The sequence below is a fragment of the Melanotaenia boesemani genome, chromosome 7 (genome assembly GCF_017639745.1).
Source record: "Melanotaenia boesemani isolate fMelBoe1 chromosome 7, fMelBoe1.pri, whole genome shotgun sequence".
Lineage (NCBI taxonomy): Eukaryota > Metazoa > Chordata > Actinopteri > Atheriniformes > Melanotaeniidae > Melanotaenia > Melanotaenia boesemani.
Window position 1 is genome coordinate 24215800 of NC_055688.1, and position 17850 is coordinate 24233649.

The 17850-nt window shown below is 37.0% G+C and overlaps 2 protein-coding genes across 3 annotated transcripts; both read right to left on the minus strand.

Moving 5' to 3' along the window:
• Positions 1-2772: 2772 nt before the first annotated feature.
• On the minus strand, positions 2773-6277 carry clp1 (cleavage factor polyribonucleotide kinase subunit 1). Of its 2 annotated transcripts, XM_041991139.1 has the most exons (7): positions 6198-6277; positions 5028-5302; positions 4764-4871; positions 4555-4674; positions 3994-4131; positions 3842-3883; positions 2773-3739 (listed from the first exon to the last, which is right to left on the minus strand). In XM_041991139.1, the coding sequence occupies exons 2-7, from the start codon at positions 5298-5300 to the stop codon at positions 3197-3199; spliced, it is 1224 nt and encodes a 407-aa protein (XP_041847073.1). In that variant the 5' UTR covers positions 5301-5302; positions 6198-6277; the 3' UTR covers positions 2773-3196. The 2 variants fall into 2 exon arrangements, with proteins under 2 accessions (XP_041847073.1, XP_041847072.1); XM_041991138.1 differs by having other exon boundaries at positions 2773-3883.
• A 1321-nt stretch (positions 6278-7598) lies between these two features.
• On the minus strand, positions 7599-10157 carry selenoh (selenoprotein H). The gene is made up of 5 exons (XM_041989341.1): positions 10064-10157; positions 9579-9705; positions 8847-8989; positions 8092-8211; positions 7599-7877 (listed from the first exon to the last, which is right to left on the minus strand). The coding sequence occupies exons 1-4, from the start codon at positions 10128-10130 to the stop codon at positions 8105-8107; spliced, it is 444 nt and encodes a 147-aa protein (XP_041845275.1). The 5' UTR covers positions 10131-10157; the 3' UTR covers positions 7599-7877; positions 8092-8104.
• Between the last annotated feature and the right edge of the window lie 7693 nt (positions 10158-17850).

Consider the following 17850-nt stretch of genomic DNA (forward strand, 5'->3'; position numbering starts at 1 on the left):
TTAGGCTTTTCCTTTCAGTCTCAGAAATCTGGGAGACATCTTTGACAGTTCAATGTTTCCTTAGCATCACTTCAAACAGCTAGTTCGTAATAGTTTTTATCATTAAAAAAATATTTTAAAACTCAGACTACTTGTGTCAAAAGCTAAATTAGAGATGATAATTAATGCTTTTATATCTGCTCATTAAGATTATTGTAATGGTCTTTTCACTTATTATAACATATCAGCTTTGTGTTTCCTTTAGACTGTCCAGAATCCTACAGCAAGGCTTAACTGGCAGCAACAGCTGGTCACATCACTCCCATTTCAGCTTCTCTGCGCTAGCTACCAGTAAATTTTAGAGTTCATTTTAAAATCTTAGTTTTACCCTTTAGAGCTCTACACAATCAAGCTCCACAGTATTCAGTAGACTCAGAGTTCCTGAAACCCCATTTGTCTTCCCATACTCTTAAGTTAAAGACTAGTTCAAAACTTGTGGTGACTGGGCCTTTCAAGCAGTAGCACCAAGGTGGTGGAATACTCTTCCTCTGTCTTTACACTGTACAGACTCTACAGATTTTTTAAAAGCAGCTGAAGACATTTTATACAGACAAGCTTATAACCAACTTGGTGTTTGCATTTTATTTGTTATAACTTGTTTTCTATCACGCTATGAAGCACTTTGTGATTTCTATTTGTGAAAAGTGCTATACAAATAAATTTTAGAATAGAATATCTTTGTCACTGTAACAAGTACAATGAGATTTAAAAGTGCCATCCAATTAGATACTTCATATATAAAATTAGTATAAAACGTCCAAATAAATAAAGTACATAGGTGTACATTCTGTTATTGCACTCATCCCTTAGAAAACATATTGCACATTATGTTTTTTAGTATTGAGCGTAGTGACTGCAGTTGGATAAAGTTTCTTAATCTGACCTGGTTTTTATTGCTCTGTAACGTGTGCATGACGGCAACAGTTCAGTATTCAGGGTGTGAACTGTCCTTAATGATAGTCTGTGCTTTTTTTAAGGTTAAGGGAAATGTGTAGTTCTTCTAGTGTTTGGCGAGGGCAGCCGACAATCTTTTGAGCCGTTTTGGTGACACTCTAGACCAGTGGTTCCGAACCTTTTTTCCTCGGGGACCCCCTTCATGCATATACTAAAATGCCATGCCCTGCTCCACCCTGTGCTGAAACCATACTTGGTTTTAGGCTTTCAAAAGTGAGATTCTCACTATAAATAATGTATTCTGATTGAGTCCTGTCCTTTGATAAACCCAAAGGTAAATGAACAACATACAGCCTTACTTTATTTCCTTAAAATAGGTACAATTTGTGGACATTAACCACAATGCCATTAACAGTTTGTTTTGACATTAATCTAATGTTCAAAGCCTCAGGGACCCCCAGTGCTCTTTGGGGTCCCAGACCCCATGTTGGGAACCAATGCTCTAGAGTGCTTTCCTCTGAGCTACTGTGCTGCTGTACCACACACAAATACATTAAGATGCTCTCAATGGAGCACCAATAGGATACCAGCAGTCTTCTGTGAAATTTTGTTCTTCTTTAATACCCTCAGGAAGTGCAGTCTCTGCTGTGCTTCTTTATTAGCAGCTCAGAGGTGTTCACACTCTAGGTCAGGTCCTACTCAATGTGGACCCACAGGAAGCGGAAGTCCGCCACCTTTTCCACACAGTCCCCACTAATGTCCAGAGGCATTATGTCCTCTCTTTTCCTCCGGAAGTCAATAATGACCTCCTTTCTTTTGAAGGTGTTGAGCAGCGGATTGTTATTCCCACACTACACAGGCAGTTTTCTTACAGTCCCTCCATTTTTTAAAGTCTTTTAGGGATTAAAAGTAGTGCACCAACAGCACAGCTAAAGAGCCACATAACCACTGCTCCTTGACCTCTAAAAAGGAGCACCTTAGCAGTGAAAAACTGAGTAGTGCTAAAAGATTGGAATTAAGACAAAAGGATGACATGTGCCCATCAATAGTACAGATCCACAAACTGAAGTATCAAGATTGAGACATAACTTGCTTTTTTTTTTGGCAGATGGATGAGTCTGTGGCTCCAAATAACACATTGCACCACTTCAGGCCCAGCAGTCTACAAGAGGGGTAAAACTTTGCACTTTTTTTAGTTGGATAAATCACTTTCAGCTGGAAATTGGCTCCTAAACTTGATGTTAGTTACTGGAAAACGCCTTCTTGAAGCAGTGTGGAAGATACTGCTTAAAGTGAATGTTTAGGGCGGAAGAACACATGGAAGACAAGGTTAAAAAAAATAAGACATTTCAGACTTATAAACATTGAACTGACTAATAATCAATATATGAACAGTTAAATATTTCAACCAGTCTCAACAAAAAGGCAAAAAAATATAAGAGGGATTCAAATTAATTTTAAGCTTTATATCTATATACATTCATTTCACTTGGTTGTTATAATGATCAGAATTTTATGCATTTGAGCTACCAGCATACACCGAACCACAATTTCATCAAACAATATTATTGATGCCTAGTCATTCCTCACTTGTACTGCTCGTATAGATGCCACACATGGTAAAGTATGTATGTGTTAATGCTGTGGAAATTAGAAAAAAAAAGTATAAAGGTCTAAAGAATACTCTACGAGGAGCCAGCTGTTGACAAAACAATTATCAAATGAGCTCCTGATGTGGTGTCACCAAACGGTTACCAGTACGGAACCTGTGTGTCCTTTGCTGTACTTTGGTCAGGACAGACAAACATTACAGGATGGACCCAGCAGAGGGGGGACATGTGACTTTACAAGTTTTATTAAAGTTTCTAGAAAACTTGAGCAAAGCTTCTTAGTTACACCTGAAATTTGTAGACATGAACCTTACATTTTTTTGAAGTTTCATCGAGTAATATTGATGGCCAGATATACAAATGCAGAAGTTGGATGAATGCAGAACTAACTGTTGCTGGAGTGTAAGTCAGCAATAATTACCACATTGTGTTTTTACTATTAAAATTTATTACTAAAGAGAAAAAGTCAATGTTTAGAAAACAGATTATCAAGAAAAACTTTTCTGCACTTTTAAGTGAAAAACATTTGTACAGTGTAATTTACAACTCTGTTCTTTACAAAGCACAATACAAACATGAAAATAAAATCCAGAATGACTGCTCCCTAATATGATTTCCACTTCGTCCCGAGTCTCCTTTCTAAATATTGCACTTCACTTCATGTCCATGAAGCGGATGTCCATGATAAGCAGAGTGTGTCTGGGTAAAGGTCTGGGTGCTGGGGACAGCACTTTCATCACCTGTGTCTGAGTGTCTACAAAAGTTACTACAATGAAGCCACACACAGGGCTTTCCACAATGCTCTTTCTAGCACCTTCGTCTCCATCCTCGGCGCTGCTCACACTCAACACATGATAGGTCAGGTCTCTCCCTGGTGTCACAGGAACTAGTTTTAGTTGTGTATCATCCTGAGACATTCCCAGAGGTAAGCACGAGTCTGGGATAGATGGTGCTCCAATCTTGTAGATGCGGACGTCTGAGAAGCGCACTTCATAAGAGAAAGGGTAGAAAGACACTCCACGAAAGCCATAGAAATACTCACGGATCTTCTCATCTCGGGTGTCCCGTCGGCACTCCTTGGAGCGTTCGACCACTCCCCCGGATTTGGGCAGGAGAACAACTCGCACAAAGTGGGGCAGGTCTCGTTTGAGTTCGTTGTAGAGCCTCTCATGGTCCAACACCAGTACTACATCTACCTGAAAGGTGGAAGCACAGTGGACCAGAGCCTGGTATCCAGAACCTTTCACCCAGCCACAGGTGTTGATGATACAGCCTCCAACACTGGCCTTCCTGTTCACCTCACAGCGCTGAGAAAACACTTCTGCCAGGCATGAAGTCAGCTACACGTCAGGAGAAAAGTGGCAGAAAATAAGAACACAACTCATGAGAACACAGGTTGAACTTGTATTTTGTAGTTCTTTTATAAATAAAGCTGCATAATATTTCCCACCTTGTTGTAAAGTTTGATGTTGGTTCCAGGAGTAGTAGAGCCAAAGTGATAGACTAAAGGAGCCTGGACTGAGAAACCCTCCTCCACATCTGCAGGGCGCTCAATGCACAGAGCAGACACCGTCCCCGGCACAGACACCTGAAGTAATGCCAAGATCTTTTATGCTTCACTGCATATTGATAATATCTCAATTAATGTTTACCTGAGGCTTGTGACATATTAACAATCAAATTTTAAGACCAAAATAAAAATTAACTACAGCTGTGTGGCACTGTTGTGTCACATATATGGAGATACTGATGGAAAATACTGCATTGGTTCTGGAACACTGTCTACTACTGTGCAAAGAGGAAGCCATATGAAACAATAATACAGAATAAATGTCATCTTCTTTGGAGGAGGCATTGCTCTTTAATTTAAAAATAACAAGCCTTGTATTTCACAGATGTGTGTATTTTAAACATTCATATAAATCCAAGAGCATTGAAGTTATTTGCAGTATTTTCCCCAGTATCTGGGGTCTTGTTAATTTTGGATTATGATAGCTCCAAATGGTTTTACCCCACTCTGGCCAACATCCAATTCCACCAGTGTTGGTCTCCTTCCAACTCTCACAGCATAGTTAAGAAGCATCCGACAAACTGTAGACTTCCCCACATCTGTAGGACCGACTACCATCACCTGAGGGACAATAATAGTTCAAAATTAATATTAAATATATTTAGTGACAAGTTTATTATTAGATTAGGTAATTCCTCATTAAAACTCACCCTCGGTCCTCTCTCATTTTCCCGCTCTGCTTGTTTCCTCATCTGTTCCAGGGCAGCATGTGTGTTCAAGTAGAGCAGCATTGGAGTATCCTTGGATACATAAGCCACCTGTTGTAATGACAATGAGAGAAGCTGGCTATTTTACACTTGTATTACTTAAAGTGAAACAAACAGAACATGTATATTATTACTGGACTGAAAGACTTTTAGATCACACATTTAAACTTTAAAAAATTTGCACAGACTCTTGTCCATAATGTTTACCTCTGGCTTTCCATAAAGATTCACACTGCAGCCTTGCCATGTGAAAACAGCTATCTTGGAGCCTGGGCCAAATGTGTACTTCTTATTGCGGTTCAGCTCTGAGCCAAACACTTCAGCCATTCCTGTGAGGAGTTCCAGTTCGACTTGTTCTGCCGAGTCACCTGCTTCCACCTCAAACCGAAGCTCAGTCTCCTTCTCCAGGTCAAACCTGGTGCACACTTTCCCTGTTGCTGGAGCATCTTCACTCGTCTTTTCCACACCTTCTGTTGCCATGACTAACAAGAAAAAAAGCGTTACAAAAAATTTATCAAAATTTATATATGTGTATTTTGCCACCGTTTTAAGTTTGCATTAAAAAAATCTTCATGAGCAATCACTCCTAGTATAAAACATTTGATACTTATGAAAGCTGAAAATCAAAGCAGTAGAAATTATAAGCCATGAGGTCCCTTTTATAAAACTGAATTGGCAGTAGTCATTTACACAAGCCTGAACAGGGTAAGATTAGGTTAAGTTATGACAAGGTAAAAGATTTGAGACATATACCCTATGAATTTGTGGATGGCTCTCAACTCAACAAAAACAAAGAATAAACACTTAAATATAGGATGGTTTTGGTCTTTTTTTTTTATTAAATTGGGTAGCACCTTGACTGTTAATTAAGCTAGAGTGGATTGGGGTTACTTAAACAATATTTTAAAAATCATCTGTTAACAACTTATTTAAGAAAATTAACAAAAATAGTGAATAAAAGATTTTTTAAAAAAGTTCCAAACATCTAAAGCCAAAGAGTATGCCTTTTGATCATTCAAGTGAGTGATGACTATTTATATGCTCAATATTTTAAATGTCTTTGATATGAGCTTGTGACTTTTTCCACAAAATCAAAATATTATCGCGGTTAGTAGATTGCGGACTGAAACGACTATTAGCTGAGCATTAAATTAATGTGCTTCTTAGAGGGTAAAATATGTGTTTTTATACAGCAGAGAAATGACACGTAAACCAAAGAAAACAGCTAGCAGTTAGCAAGCCGAGGCTAATCTGAATTGGAAATCATGGTTTAAAACTTAAACAAATGCAAATGGCTAAATATAAATGGTTCAAACATATCGTATCTTGTTAGACGAATATTTAAAACGTTGCTGTGTTTAAATTCATGATACTTACGTGCTACTTCCCAAGTCGCCAAAAAAGCTTTTTTCTCATGAGGGTCCACTGCTAGTCGCGGGATGATGACATCACATACCATCAACCAATACCACTCGGTGAAAGCTGCTGTTATTTTATTTTATTTTTATGGCTTTCGCCAAATGGCGTTCTGGGAATTTATACAACATTAGTTTAAATAATAATTCTGTTTCTGCACCCTCTGCCAGATCTTCATCCACAGCCTCCACTCTGCAGAGGACCACTACTTTCCTCCTTCACATTTCCTACTTGAAGACATGTTCCATTTAAAGTCTAGTATGAGTTACCAGGGCCTTAGACCCACTTGTTAAAAGTACACAGGCATAACTCATCTCCCTACAGTTCAACTATTTCTGATCCATTTTTTAATTCTTTTTGGTTACATATTCAGTAAATCCACATGCATGTTAATAGATTGCACTAATTAAATATCATATGGTGTAGTTTCTTTTGTTCTGCTACTTCCATGGCCATCCAACCAAACCTTTTTTAAAGAATATCAAGACCCTCTGTCTTGAGTGATGTTCTGTGTGTACCCTAACATTTATCCAATATATGAGTAAAGTTTATTCTAATAGAACCAAGGTAGCATTTCTTTTGCCTCATCATATATTTTCTCCATTTTCACTGCCACTGTACTAATCTTCAATACAAAAATCAGGATATTGTCCAGGTGTGACAGAGCAAATTGGATTAGTGAACCACACACCTATTCTTTTTGATCTTGTTAGTCTAGAACTGAAATGTGAAAAAGTCTCATAATCAGCCTACATATTCACATGCCTGTATGTACTCAAATAATTAATATATGCAAGACTACCAACATTTCTGCCAGTTTTGTTAGCCTATAATATCACCCTTTATTCCCAAATTTGCTTCATCAGCAACAAAGCTCTGCATATCATACAACTTCACGTTAGTGACCACTGTGCAAAGTTTAGATTAACCCGGACATTTCTTTCAAATGCTTTGATTGAAAAGAAGGTCACAATAAATATAACAGTAGATTTGATTATGTAAAAATTCATGAAGTAACAGCCATTTCTAAACTGCTAATTTAAAGGGATTTTTGAAAATTCAACTCCCACTCTTTATCCTCTCCAACATTTAGTTAAAGCATGTGTCTTTAATAGTCAAAACTGCAGTACGGCTTTGCCAAAAGTTGTGACATTTTCAAAACTTTGTAAAGATGGCAAGGTCCTTTTTAATTTTTTCTGTTTTAAAATCAAGATGTTCTCTCACAGTGACAATCTTTTGATTATTGTGAAGGCTTTTTGTTTTGTACTTACGCACCAGATCCTATTGGTCTCATGCAAATATATTAAACTGGTATTGTTTACACACTTTAATGAACTTTAATAAGGAAATAAGGACAACATATTAAACTGTTAAACACTTTATTTATTCAAAAAACTTGCACAAAAAGCACACTTAACCTTTGAGCAATAGGAAACAACCCCCCCGCCCAGAGAAAACTACTTAAAAAACAGCAAGACTGCATCAGAAACGTTTCTACACGGAGACCCTCCACTAGGTGTCGCTATGTACCCAGAAGAAATCACCAGTTGGTGCTTGCTTCATCAGAGGAGGGACTGAGAACATCTCCTTGGCCACTCATCATCATTTTGCTTCCACCAGTCACTTCTCCCGAATACACAGCTGCACATACAAAAAAACAAAAACAGAAGAACTTTCATTAAAATGACACTATTCAAGCGCCAAAACCCTGAAAACAGTTAGCCAACTGTGAGGTCATCTGGAGAGCAGCAGATATTAATACACTAATGAAGGAAAACTAAATGTAATTATGCTGTATGAGAGTCCATGTTGGCTTAACTTTGTCTTCTAATATTCTGCACAAATTTTGGCAAACCTTCACTGGACATCTATTCAGCCTTCAGAGCTTCACGCAGAGCAGAGACCACAACATCAGGTTGAGGAAACTTCAGCTTACGAGGTGGACCCTTCTTTACTCCCGTCCACAGAGAGGTTTCTATAGAGATTAGACATAAGATAGGATGTAGGAAAAATAGTAAAAGAAAACAGACCACTTAAAAAAAAGTCTTTCAATACATTTTATAGGACTACATTGGTAAAGAGAAAATTAAGTATGAAGTCAGTACAATACAGTTTAAGGGCTATCCTGTATTTATCACACGTTTGACTTCATAACACTCCAGTTTTCTAGCTAATGAGTAAGCTTTTAAGAATACAAGACAAATTTAATTATGTAGTTCACTGAATAGCAGGAAGTGTAGATATTTGATTTAGCCTTGAACTTTACAATCACAGTAAATAAATTGTTGTAGGTTGTGTTTACGTATAGGCTATTATAAAGAGAAAAAAAATTCTTGTGATTGCCTTGAGTAACTGGGGCAATTTTTTTTATTTATGGTTACCATCTGAGACAAATAACTTAAACCATGTGAAAATAAAACTTAATTATGGGCAGGGCAATCAATGATTAGAAAATACTAAATTAGCTTCAATCAATTTTTAATGGCCACTGCAAATTGGTAAAATTCAAGAGATTAAAAGGAAATGACTTTGGCTGAAATGACAGTCTTCCCTCTGGGCCAACAAATGGCTGAGTTATTTTTGGACCCGCCACTGCTTCATCATCCTCACCTTTGCCTCCATCCAGCAGAGTGATCTCAAAGCTGTTCCTGCGGGGTTTCTCAGGATTCAGGACCACTGTCAGTCCAGGTCGGGCAGCCAGGAGGGCGGATTTCACCTCCTCGGCATTACGCCCATACACTCGTCAGCTTTTACTGCCAAGAGTGAGATCAACAATCAGGTGGACATCTGTCCGGGCTGTTCAGACAGGCATTACTGTTTGTCTTTATTTGTTTGCCACATATAATAATAATAATAATCCAAGAGAAAAAAAACAAAAAACAAATGGAACAACCATAGCTGAAGCTCCATAGAAAGAAAAAGAACACACAGCTACCATAAATATGACATTTTAGTTTAAATATTTCACATTAAGACTTTTAAACAATCATGAAGACTTTGCAATCAAAACATTTAGTTATTCAAAAGCATCATCCAACTCTAGTTGTGGTAAACATGAGGATTTATTAGTTCTTAATATTGGAGTATTTCTCTATCATAACCTGAGGTTCTGGGAGTATCCAACAAAAGATAAAAAATCAGATCAATAAAAATATATACAGATAAACAAATATGCTAATAAAATAATGCGATATAATAAATAATAGAGTGCCGTTTGATGGCTAAATTTATTTTTACATTTAGAAAACTAAGCCTGGGCTGTGCATGAACACAACTGGGCTTTATTTCTCATTAATGTATTACTTCCATCTCTTCTGATTGTGATGTGACAGAAGTACTAACCAGTGTTCAATGACCACCCTAAGGCCGTCCTGGCCGTGCTCATCCCCTCCCCTGTCCTTCTTCTCCGCCGTGGATGTTTGCTCCTCCTCGGCCTGAACCTGCGCTTTGCGCTTCGTCCCTCGACGACCTGGTTCACAGATGTTATTTAGACCAGATCAACATGTAATTTTCATTGACGGTGATATTGCAGGGTCTATGGTAAGAGCGAGTTAACTCAGGCAAACCATGCTACACCAACTGGTGATTATATCAGAAACGAAATAAGATACACATTTTTATCACTCTCGTTCAGCTGTTAGCTCTGACGCTAGCAACCGCGAAAGTTACAATCAGTATAAAAAGTCCTATAAAACACTGTTATTGTATAACCTCTGGAGACTAGACATATCACAGTTTCATGGGAAATGTGGTTCAATAATGCTTGCCAACAATTTTGTAAAAGTACACATATACACTTATATATGTGTATAAAGTCACGCACCGACCTGCTTTGGGCGCCATCATTGATACAGAACTTCCGCGGGCATGTGGACAGTACCAATAGTTTATCATGTTGGGGGGGGGGGGGGGGGGGGGGGGTGTACGGAATAAACCATAAACGGAAATGCAGGGTTTGTTTATTTTTTCGAAACAAGTTACTCGGCAATTGAATCAGTCCAACTTTAACTGTGTTACACTTTCTATACAAATGGGTTGAAGCTCAAAGTATTTACATTGTTAAGATAAATGGATCAGTACAGATTTTACATGCTATTTCAAGCAACAGAACAACATGCTGACCCCAAACTGCCACATCCCCACGTCCTGGTCCAGGAGTCTGCAACCTTTACAATCCGAACAGCCGTTTTAACCACTCCACACAGCTAAATAACTCTCTCTTTTTTTTTTCTTTTTTTTTTTAAAGGTTAATTTTGTATTACCTAAAACAAAAAAAAGGACAACTTAATATTTGCAGCTTACATATATTTTGAGCTCCACCAAAAAGCGTTTCTACCCATCTCAAAGAATTTGTAATGTAAATTAATTTTGCTTAACAAATTTTACATTTGCAATTGGTGAAATATTTAGAAATGACCAGTAATGGCCCAACAGGTGTGTGTTAGAGGTGTTTTTGTTGCTGCTTTTATTTGAAAGCTTTATCCTGAAATAAGGTTAACAGTTTTAAATGGCTGTATTTATAAAAATTAAATCAAGGAATTATTGATTGGATGTTACAATCTAGTTATTACTTTTTCCAAATGTGCTTAAAACTAATGACTAATCAGAATCACAATTTTTATTGTTTATAACTGTAGCAGTGGAGCGTTGTGCAATGAAATTAAGGTGCAAACATTAACAGTTTCACTCAAGTACAAAGAATATAAAACATATTAAAAAAGGTTAATGTAATCTGATTGCATGTTTTAAGTCGTGTTGATACTCTGTTTTATGAATGATCAACATAAAGTGTACATGTTAAATTTGAGTAAGTGCTTAACCTTTTTAATCACAGGGCTGAAATTTGGAATGGAAATTGTGGACCAAATACATGGTTTAGATACGGTAACATCCACGTGTATCACTTGAAGTTACACAAGTCTTGAAATCCTGTTTGAAATTAGTTTTCCATTAAATTATACCTATGGTTATTGAATTTCCAATTATTTTATTTAACTTAATTTTCTTAAGACAGCTCTTTCATATTTTGACCATTTAATGTTTTGTTAGTGTGCATGTGTGTGTGTGTGTGTGTGTGTGTGTGTGTGTGTGTGTGTGTGTGTGTGTGTGTGTGTGTGCGTGTGTGTGTGTGTGTGTGTGTGTGTGTGTGTGTGTTAAATGGTCATAAGCATCTGTAAGGGACTGCTAATTCATTAAGTTCACACAAAGCTATAACTGATCGACTAACAGCTCCTTAAACAAGGTAAATCCTGCAATGTTTCCAACAGGTTAATAAGGAATCTAGTTGTGACAGCATATTTTATAGACAGTTAATGCAGCTGCTCAAACATAACCCTAGGACAAACATCTTGGGGCTGAGTTGTTGGATGTCACACAGGGACTTAAGCCTACCAAAGGCTATTTTGATTGAAGTTTCTAGTAATTGTATCACAGTTTTTTCCAAATACTGTCTGTAATCCTCACATTTACAGGCTTTCGCAAACACATTTGATACAGAGAGATTTTAGGACTTCTGACATACTTTTTGTGGTGCATCCTACATCATCCCATCCTAGATAGACTTGTGAAATAATTCTCCTTAAAGCTCTTTGTCCTCTGTAAATAGTGGGGCAGATCAACACAGATTCAAAGAGTTGTACTTTTATATTCTCTAACCATTTCTATAATCCCCATATTTGGATTTATGGCTAAAAGACAGCATCCTAAACAAGCAACAGGAAGGTGAGAGATGGTTCTGAAGAGGGACAGACAGATGGGGCTGAGTACTCCAAAGTCAAGAGCAAATATGGTTAACCGGAATAGCAACCCCTAACTCTGGCACTGTGGGCAGTCACCTTTTTTGGGCATCTATAGTTGATTAATTGTCCAAAAGACGTCACAAGTCATGTCCATGCCAAAAAAATACCGTCTCCCATGTCGAGGCAGAATGGCTGACTCACAAGCGCTCATCTAATCTGTTCTTTTGTTCTTTTGTTAACATCAATCTCAAGACTCACACTTATTGGATGCTTTGTCACTTTGTCTTGTTATGTTTGTCATATGATTAGTTACATTTTTAACCATACTGAATCACACCAAGCAAACACATGCATCAAATCTCCAGTGTTTTCTTTTGGCTCCTAGTTTGTTATTGAGGCCTGTTGTGGTGTAATTTTAGCTGTGTGCGTAAACCTTCTGAGGAGCAGACAGACCACCGGACAGATTTGCCCTCTCTTCACCCTGCTCTCCTCTTTTAGTTCTAAATGACTCAAGACCGGATGCATGCTTTTGCTGCCTCTACACATCACAAATGTTCATACATATGCTACATACTGATATCTCTGTGTGCAAACATGCAGAAACACCAGAGGGAAGATAAAGTTATGTACAAAAAGGAAGTAAAGCTTATTTCAGTTCTAAGGTTTTACGACTTAGGTCAAAATAAAACTTCATTTAGTCGTTACTGGGAATTGAAATGAAGTGAATACAACCTTAGATTAACAATGCATGCCATTATTTATTCTTTTTAATAAACACTTAGGCAAAATTGAAGAAGCAGTGACTGAAAAACAAAATATGTTTCAATAGCTTCTGGAAAGACTTAGCAGCTTCAAGTAATCATTTTCTGTATGAGATTATCATTTTCTCACATGAAGACTTAGTTAACTATAGTCTTTATTAGTTAGGTAGTTAAATATTTCAGTGTTTATTAAATTATATAAATGCACTATGCAGTAAAATTTTACTCAGAAACAACTAAATCTCAATAGAGTATAAATGTTCATGTAAAACCAGAGGATTAGGTTATTATTCATCATAAACCCTCTACACTTGCAGATATAATTTAGACTGAATCAAATTAGGTTTTGCCAGGAGATGTGACACTGCTTATTACCATAAAAGTTGGACAGAGTTTAAACTAACTACTTTAATGTATTTGTATTTAATACATAAATATCCTCTTGTACAGTCCAAAGAAAAAGTTTTGCATCTATCTTGCAAACAAGTAAAGTGCACAGACAATGCTTTTAGTAAATTTATGTAGAATTAGTGCATCATAAAAGGTCTTAATGCATAAGACACTCGGTAGAATAAATAGAAAATGAGGTACTGTGTATAACAGCTGTTTTCTTTCAGTCTTAACCTCTTACTGTTTCTTACAGGAATCTGTCTCTCATTTATGGAAGCCTGTTGTGGTTTTTTTCCAAGTACATCTAGGAAAATGATACTAGTACTATGATCATCTTAGCAGGTCCATCAGTTGTCTTTCTTTCTCACCTTTCTTTGTCTGTCTTCTTTCACTTTTTAAAAGTTTCCATGTTTGAGGAAATATTCTGTGTTGCTGCTGTGGAGGTCTAAGGTCTTTTTTGGATGTGGTGAGTACATAGTCCGTGAAAATATCACTCAATCACAATCTGTCATTTATACATTTTAACATTCATCTCATCTCTGTTCCTCTGTGTCCTATTTTTCGGGATCCCATCAGACTTTGTTGATTCAGGAAGTTCCTCTAAGTAAGTATAAAAATTATATGATGCAGCTATTTTCTCCACATATAGATACAAGTACTGTGATCATATAAGTCCATCAAGTGTTATTCTTTCTCTGTCTCCTTTGACTTTTAAAGGTTTCTGTATTCAAGGAAATATTCTGTGCTGTTTATTGATGTGGTGAATAAATAATGTATGAAAGTATCACTAAATCAGTCATTTATTCATTTTAATATTAATTAATGTTCATGTCTCACCTCTATTCCTTTCTGTTCTAATTTCACGATCCCATTATACGTTGTACATTGTTCAGGAGATTAACTAGACTAAGCAGCCGCTAAGTACTGTATATAATAACATTACTGGGAGGATGGTGTAGGTTTACATCTATTAGACGAGTTAATATACACCAGCACTGTCATAAGAAAGTTTCTTTTCATTCATAGGCGTTGTCTTTCCATCCATACCTGGTGGGCAAGTCTCGACTCAAAATGCCCAGGATGATTTTTTTGTCCCAGCCAAGTGTCTCAGCCAAGCTTTATCTGTCAGACAGATGGACAATCCTTTGACTCTGGAATATTTTGTTGTACAGAGTTCATGGTTGACTCAATCGCTGCAAAGTTTCCTGTTGCTGCAAAAACGACAAATCATCAGCCCTTCACCACTGAGTTTGATTTTCTCCAAAATGTGTTGCTTTGTATGTCCATGCATCTCCATTTTGGTATCATTTGCCTTTTACGGATAAAACCAGAAGTTTTATGGTTACTTAACTTAAACTGTGGTGCCATCTCCATTTTAGAGGGAAGAGGCTGTCTCCTGGCAACCTTCCCAAACAAGCCACACTTAAGTTTTTACTGTAATTGAATCAAAGGTTTAACATGCCAAATAAGCTGAGCAGAGTCTGAGATGTAGCTTTAGTCATTACTGATGAATTTCCCCCTTGGCATTAGCATTGTATTTACACAATCATGAAGGATTTTGACCAGTAAACAGCAAAAACATATTCTTTAAAGAAAGGTGTTCACATCTTGATTGAATAATCAAGTGCATTTGATCCAGACAGGATGTGTTTTTTATAATACTGCAGTTGCTTAGGTGGTAGAGCAGGTCATCCAAGGACCAGAAGGCTGTTAGTTCAAATCCCACTCCCCTAGTCATTAGTTGGTGTGTTGGCATTGTTGGTATAGTAAGGTCGTGGTCAGAGAGGCTGTTGGTGCACAATCGCTGCCACATTTCTGTCAGTCTGCTAAACATGTAGTTTACTATCACAAAGTATGAATGAAGAGTGGATGAATACTGGATTCAATGTAAGAGCGCTGAGTGCCATCAGCAATATAAGTCCAAACAATCAATAATATAAAACAATAGCTCTTCAAAAGATTTGCTAATGAGAAGATTAATGCTCTAATAGTGTTTGGTTGCTCATGCCGACATCATAGTACCACACATCAGAACAGGAAAAAAAAGGGGGGGGGGGGGGGGTGTTTTATAATTGATTATAGATAGCTAAGTCAGACCCGGGTGTCACTTTGCAAGCAAACACAAATGTCAGAGTGGATTTGAGCTGCAGTAATAGGCAGTGGAGTTCAGTAAATAGTGACATTTATTCATTTTAATGGGCTCAAACATGGGATCCACCACATTTTGCACCATCAGTGACGTTACAGAAGATGCTTGGTAGATATTTAACTTTAAAACAAAATCTTATTTACCAAACAGAGAGACTTGATAACTTTTATAAAATCTTTAAACACAAGAAAACAAAATATTTTTCATCTATAAGACACAACAAAGTACAGCAAACATGATAGATTCTAGATTTATATCAGATTATTTTTTGTAGTTGTTTATCTAAGGTTTTAGTCATTGATTCTTTTAATTTTCATTTTCAAACAGAAATGAATAGATCAAGAACAAGACCTCTACCTCGAAAATAAAAAAAGGCCAGTTTCCAAAGTTTCTTTACCATAAAGCTATTTTTCTTACAAAGACTTCACCTCCTACAGTCCACTTATATCTGATTATAATAAAAAGCTGTTTTATATAAATCAAATTTCACTGTAATAGCATATATTTTATTAATTTAATAAAAAAAATATTCTGATAAATCTTATCTACACATTTTTCTAATCTTTAAATCATTATAAGATACAAGTGTATCTAGTTAATACAGTTCTGATGCAAACACATAGCTCATTGACTCGATAGTATGGTTGGTTCAGGTGTGTTTGAGTAGTGAGATCGGTGTATGCAACTGTCTTGTTGACAGAAAGCTTTTTTTTTCTTTGGTTTAGAAATGATTTCAAACCAGTTGCAAAAAAGAAAAAAGAAACATGCATAATTTATAGAATGGTTATCTTTCTTAAAATTTGCTTTTATTTGGTGATTTTTTTTTTAAATAATCTCCCCATCCTCTTGATGGCACTTGTTCAGGATATTTGTTGCCCACTCAGGGAAATCCAGTGCAAACTTATTGTCTCCTTCAGTATTCATTATTTCCACAGAAAATTATTTATTCAGCAGGTGTGCAGATCTCCTCATCCCCCTGTTACCTTGTTCTTCCATTCAGCGAGTTATTAGGAGCAGAGGTTAGTTGTTCTGCAGGGTCATGTTTTCGCATGAGAAAAGGAAGCCAGCCAGTGCTGTAAATGGTGTCCATCAATAATGGATGCATTGGGTCAGTTGCCCCATTGAGGGCAGCACTATGGGTCAACTATTCTATTCTATTCTATTCTATTCTATTCTATTCTATTCTATTTACAGATGTGGGGCTATATGGTATATGAAGAGAAAATAAATAAATTAATCCTCAAGAAAGCCTCCCTCAGCCTGCTCCTTTCCTTTTTGGGCTCTCATACAAACGTTTGTGAGTTTCGGTTCATCCTCTGCAAACAACATGTGAGGAGGTGAACGTCAGCAAAGACGCCATCTATACGCAAATGAACAAGCCGCCTCCTATAAGCCTGGCAAAGACAGGCACAACCATATGGGATAGGCTTTGACAGGAAGAGAAATATGCTTGAGTGACAGAGCTGAAGACAAAAAAGCTGTGACAGCTAATCAAAGGCTCTCACAGCAAGGAACAGAATCAGAGGTTTGAGTGATGGGATTGGGAATGGAGAAAGAATGAGTGGGCACACATCATAAGAGAAATTCTTGCCGCTAATTTGCCATTTAACCGGAAAAACACTAAATGTCCCATAACTGTGAAGTTACTTTCAGGCAAAGAGAACTAACAGCTACTGTTCCACTATGAGGTAAAAATCTGACATTTTAGGAAAGATGGGTTCTTTCTGAGTGATAGGTAAAGAGAGTGATACTACACCTACACAGAAAACATTCAGTCAGCTTAGTTTAGCTAATAGTAGAAATTTCTACCAGCAAGTCTTTCTGACGCTCACTGGTTCATATGTTTTCTGGTTTGTTTAATAAGCATAAAATGATGGAAAAAATTATCATGTTGCAGTTTTGCTGAGTTCACTGGGTTTCTTACTGTTTCCTGCCTCAAAGCCGTTTCTAAGCAACAAGCTGAGACTAGGAAGAGGCTAAGATTGGTCAAAAATCAATAAACCAACAGGTGCCATTTTTAAAAAAACATTCCAGTAGCTACATTTCCTGAAACAGCTGCCTTAACGTTACCATGACTTTTAACAGAGTTGAAGCAGTGTTTTAAAAAACACTTCAGACTCACTGACTACACTTTTTTAAATCAACTTCATCCATTTCGAGTTTTACTCTGACTAGTTGATTGGGGAAAGGGGGGTAAACTTGTTGTTGTTTAAAGTTATTCATTCTGGATTTGCAGTTGTTTTTTTCAAGATGTTTTTCTAATTGAAAGTAGCTGAAAATAGTAGGACAGATGAGAGCAAAGAGGAACATACAAGCTGTGAATATATTTTCATCTGAAAACACCAAAAATAGATTAGATGTGAGGACTTGAAGGCCTCTCATAACACCCTGAGTTTTACTATTTGCATGTGTGTATGTGTTAGTGTGTATGTTTGCACATGTATCATTGCACTTCCAAGCACATGCATGATGATGTGCATCATCTTGGTCATAATTATTACCATGTTGAGATTTGATCTGTTGAGGGGGTGTGCTGATTCCGGGACAAATTGTCACATTTTCATTCTGGTGTGTTC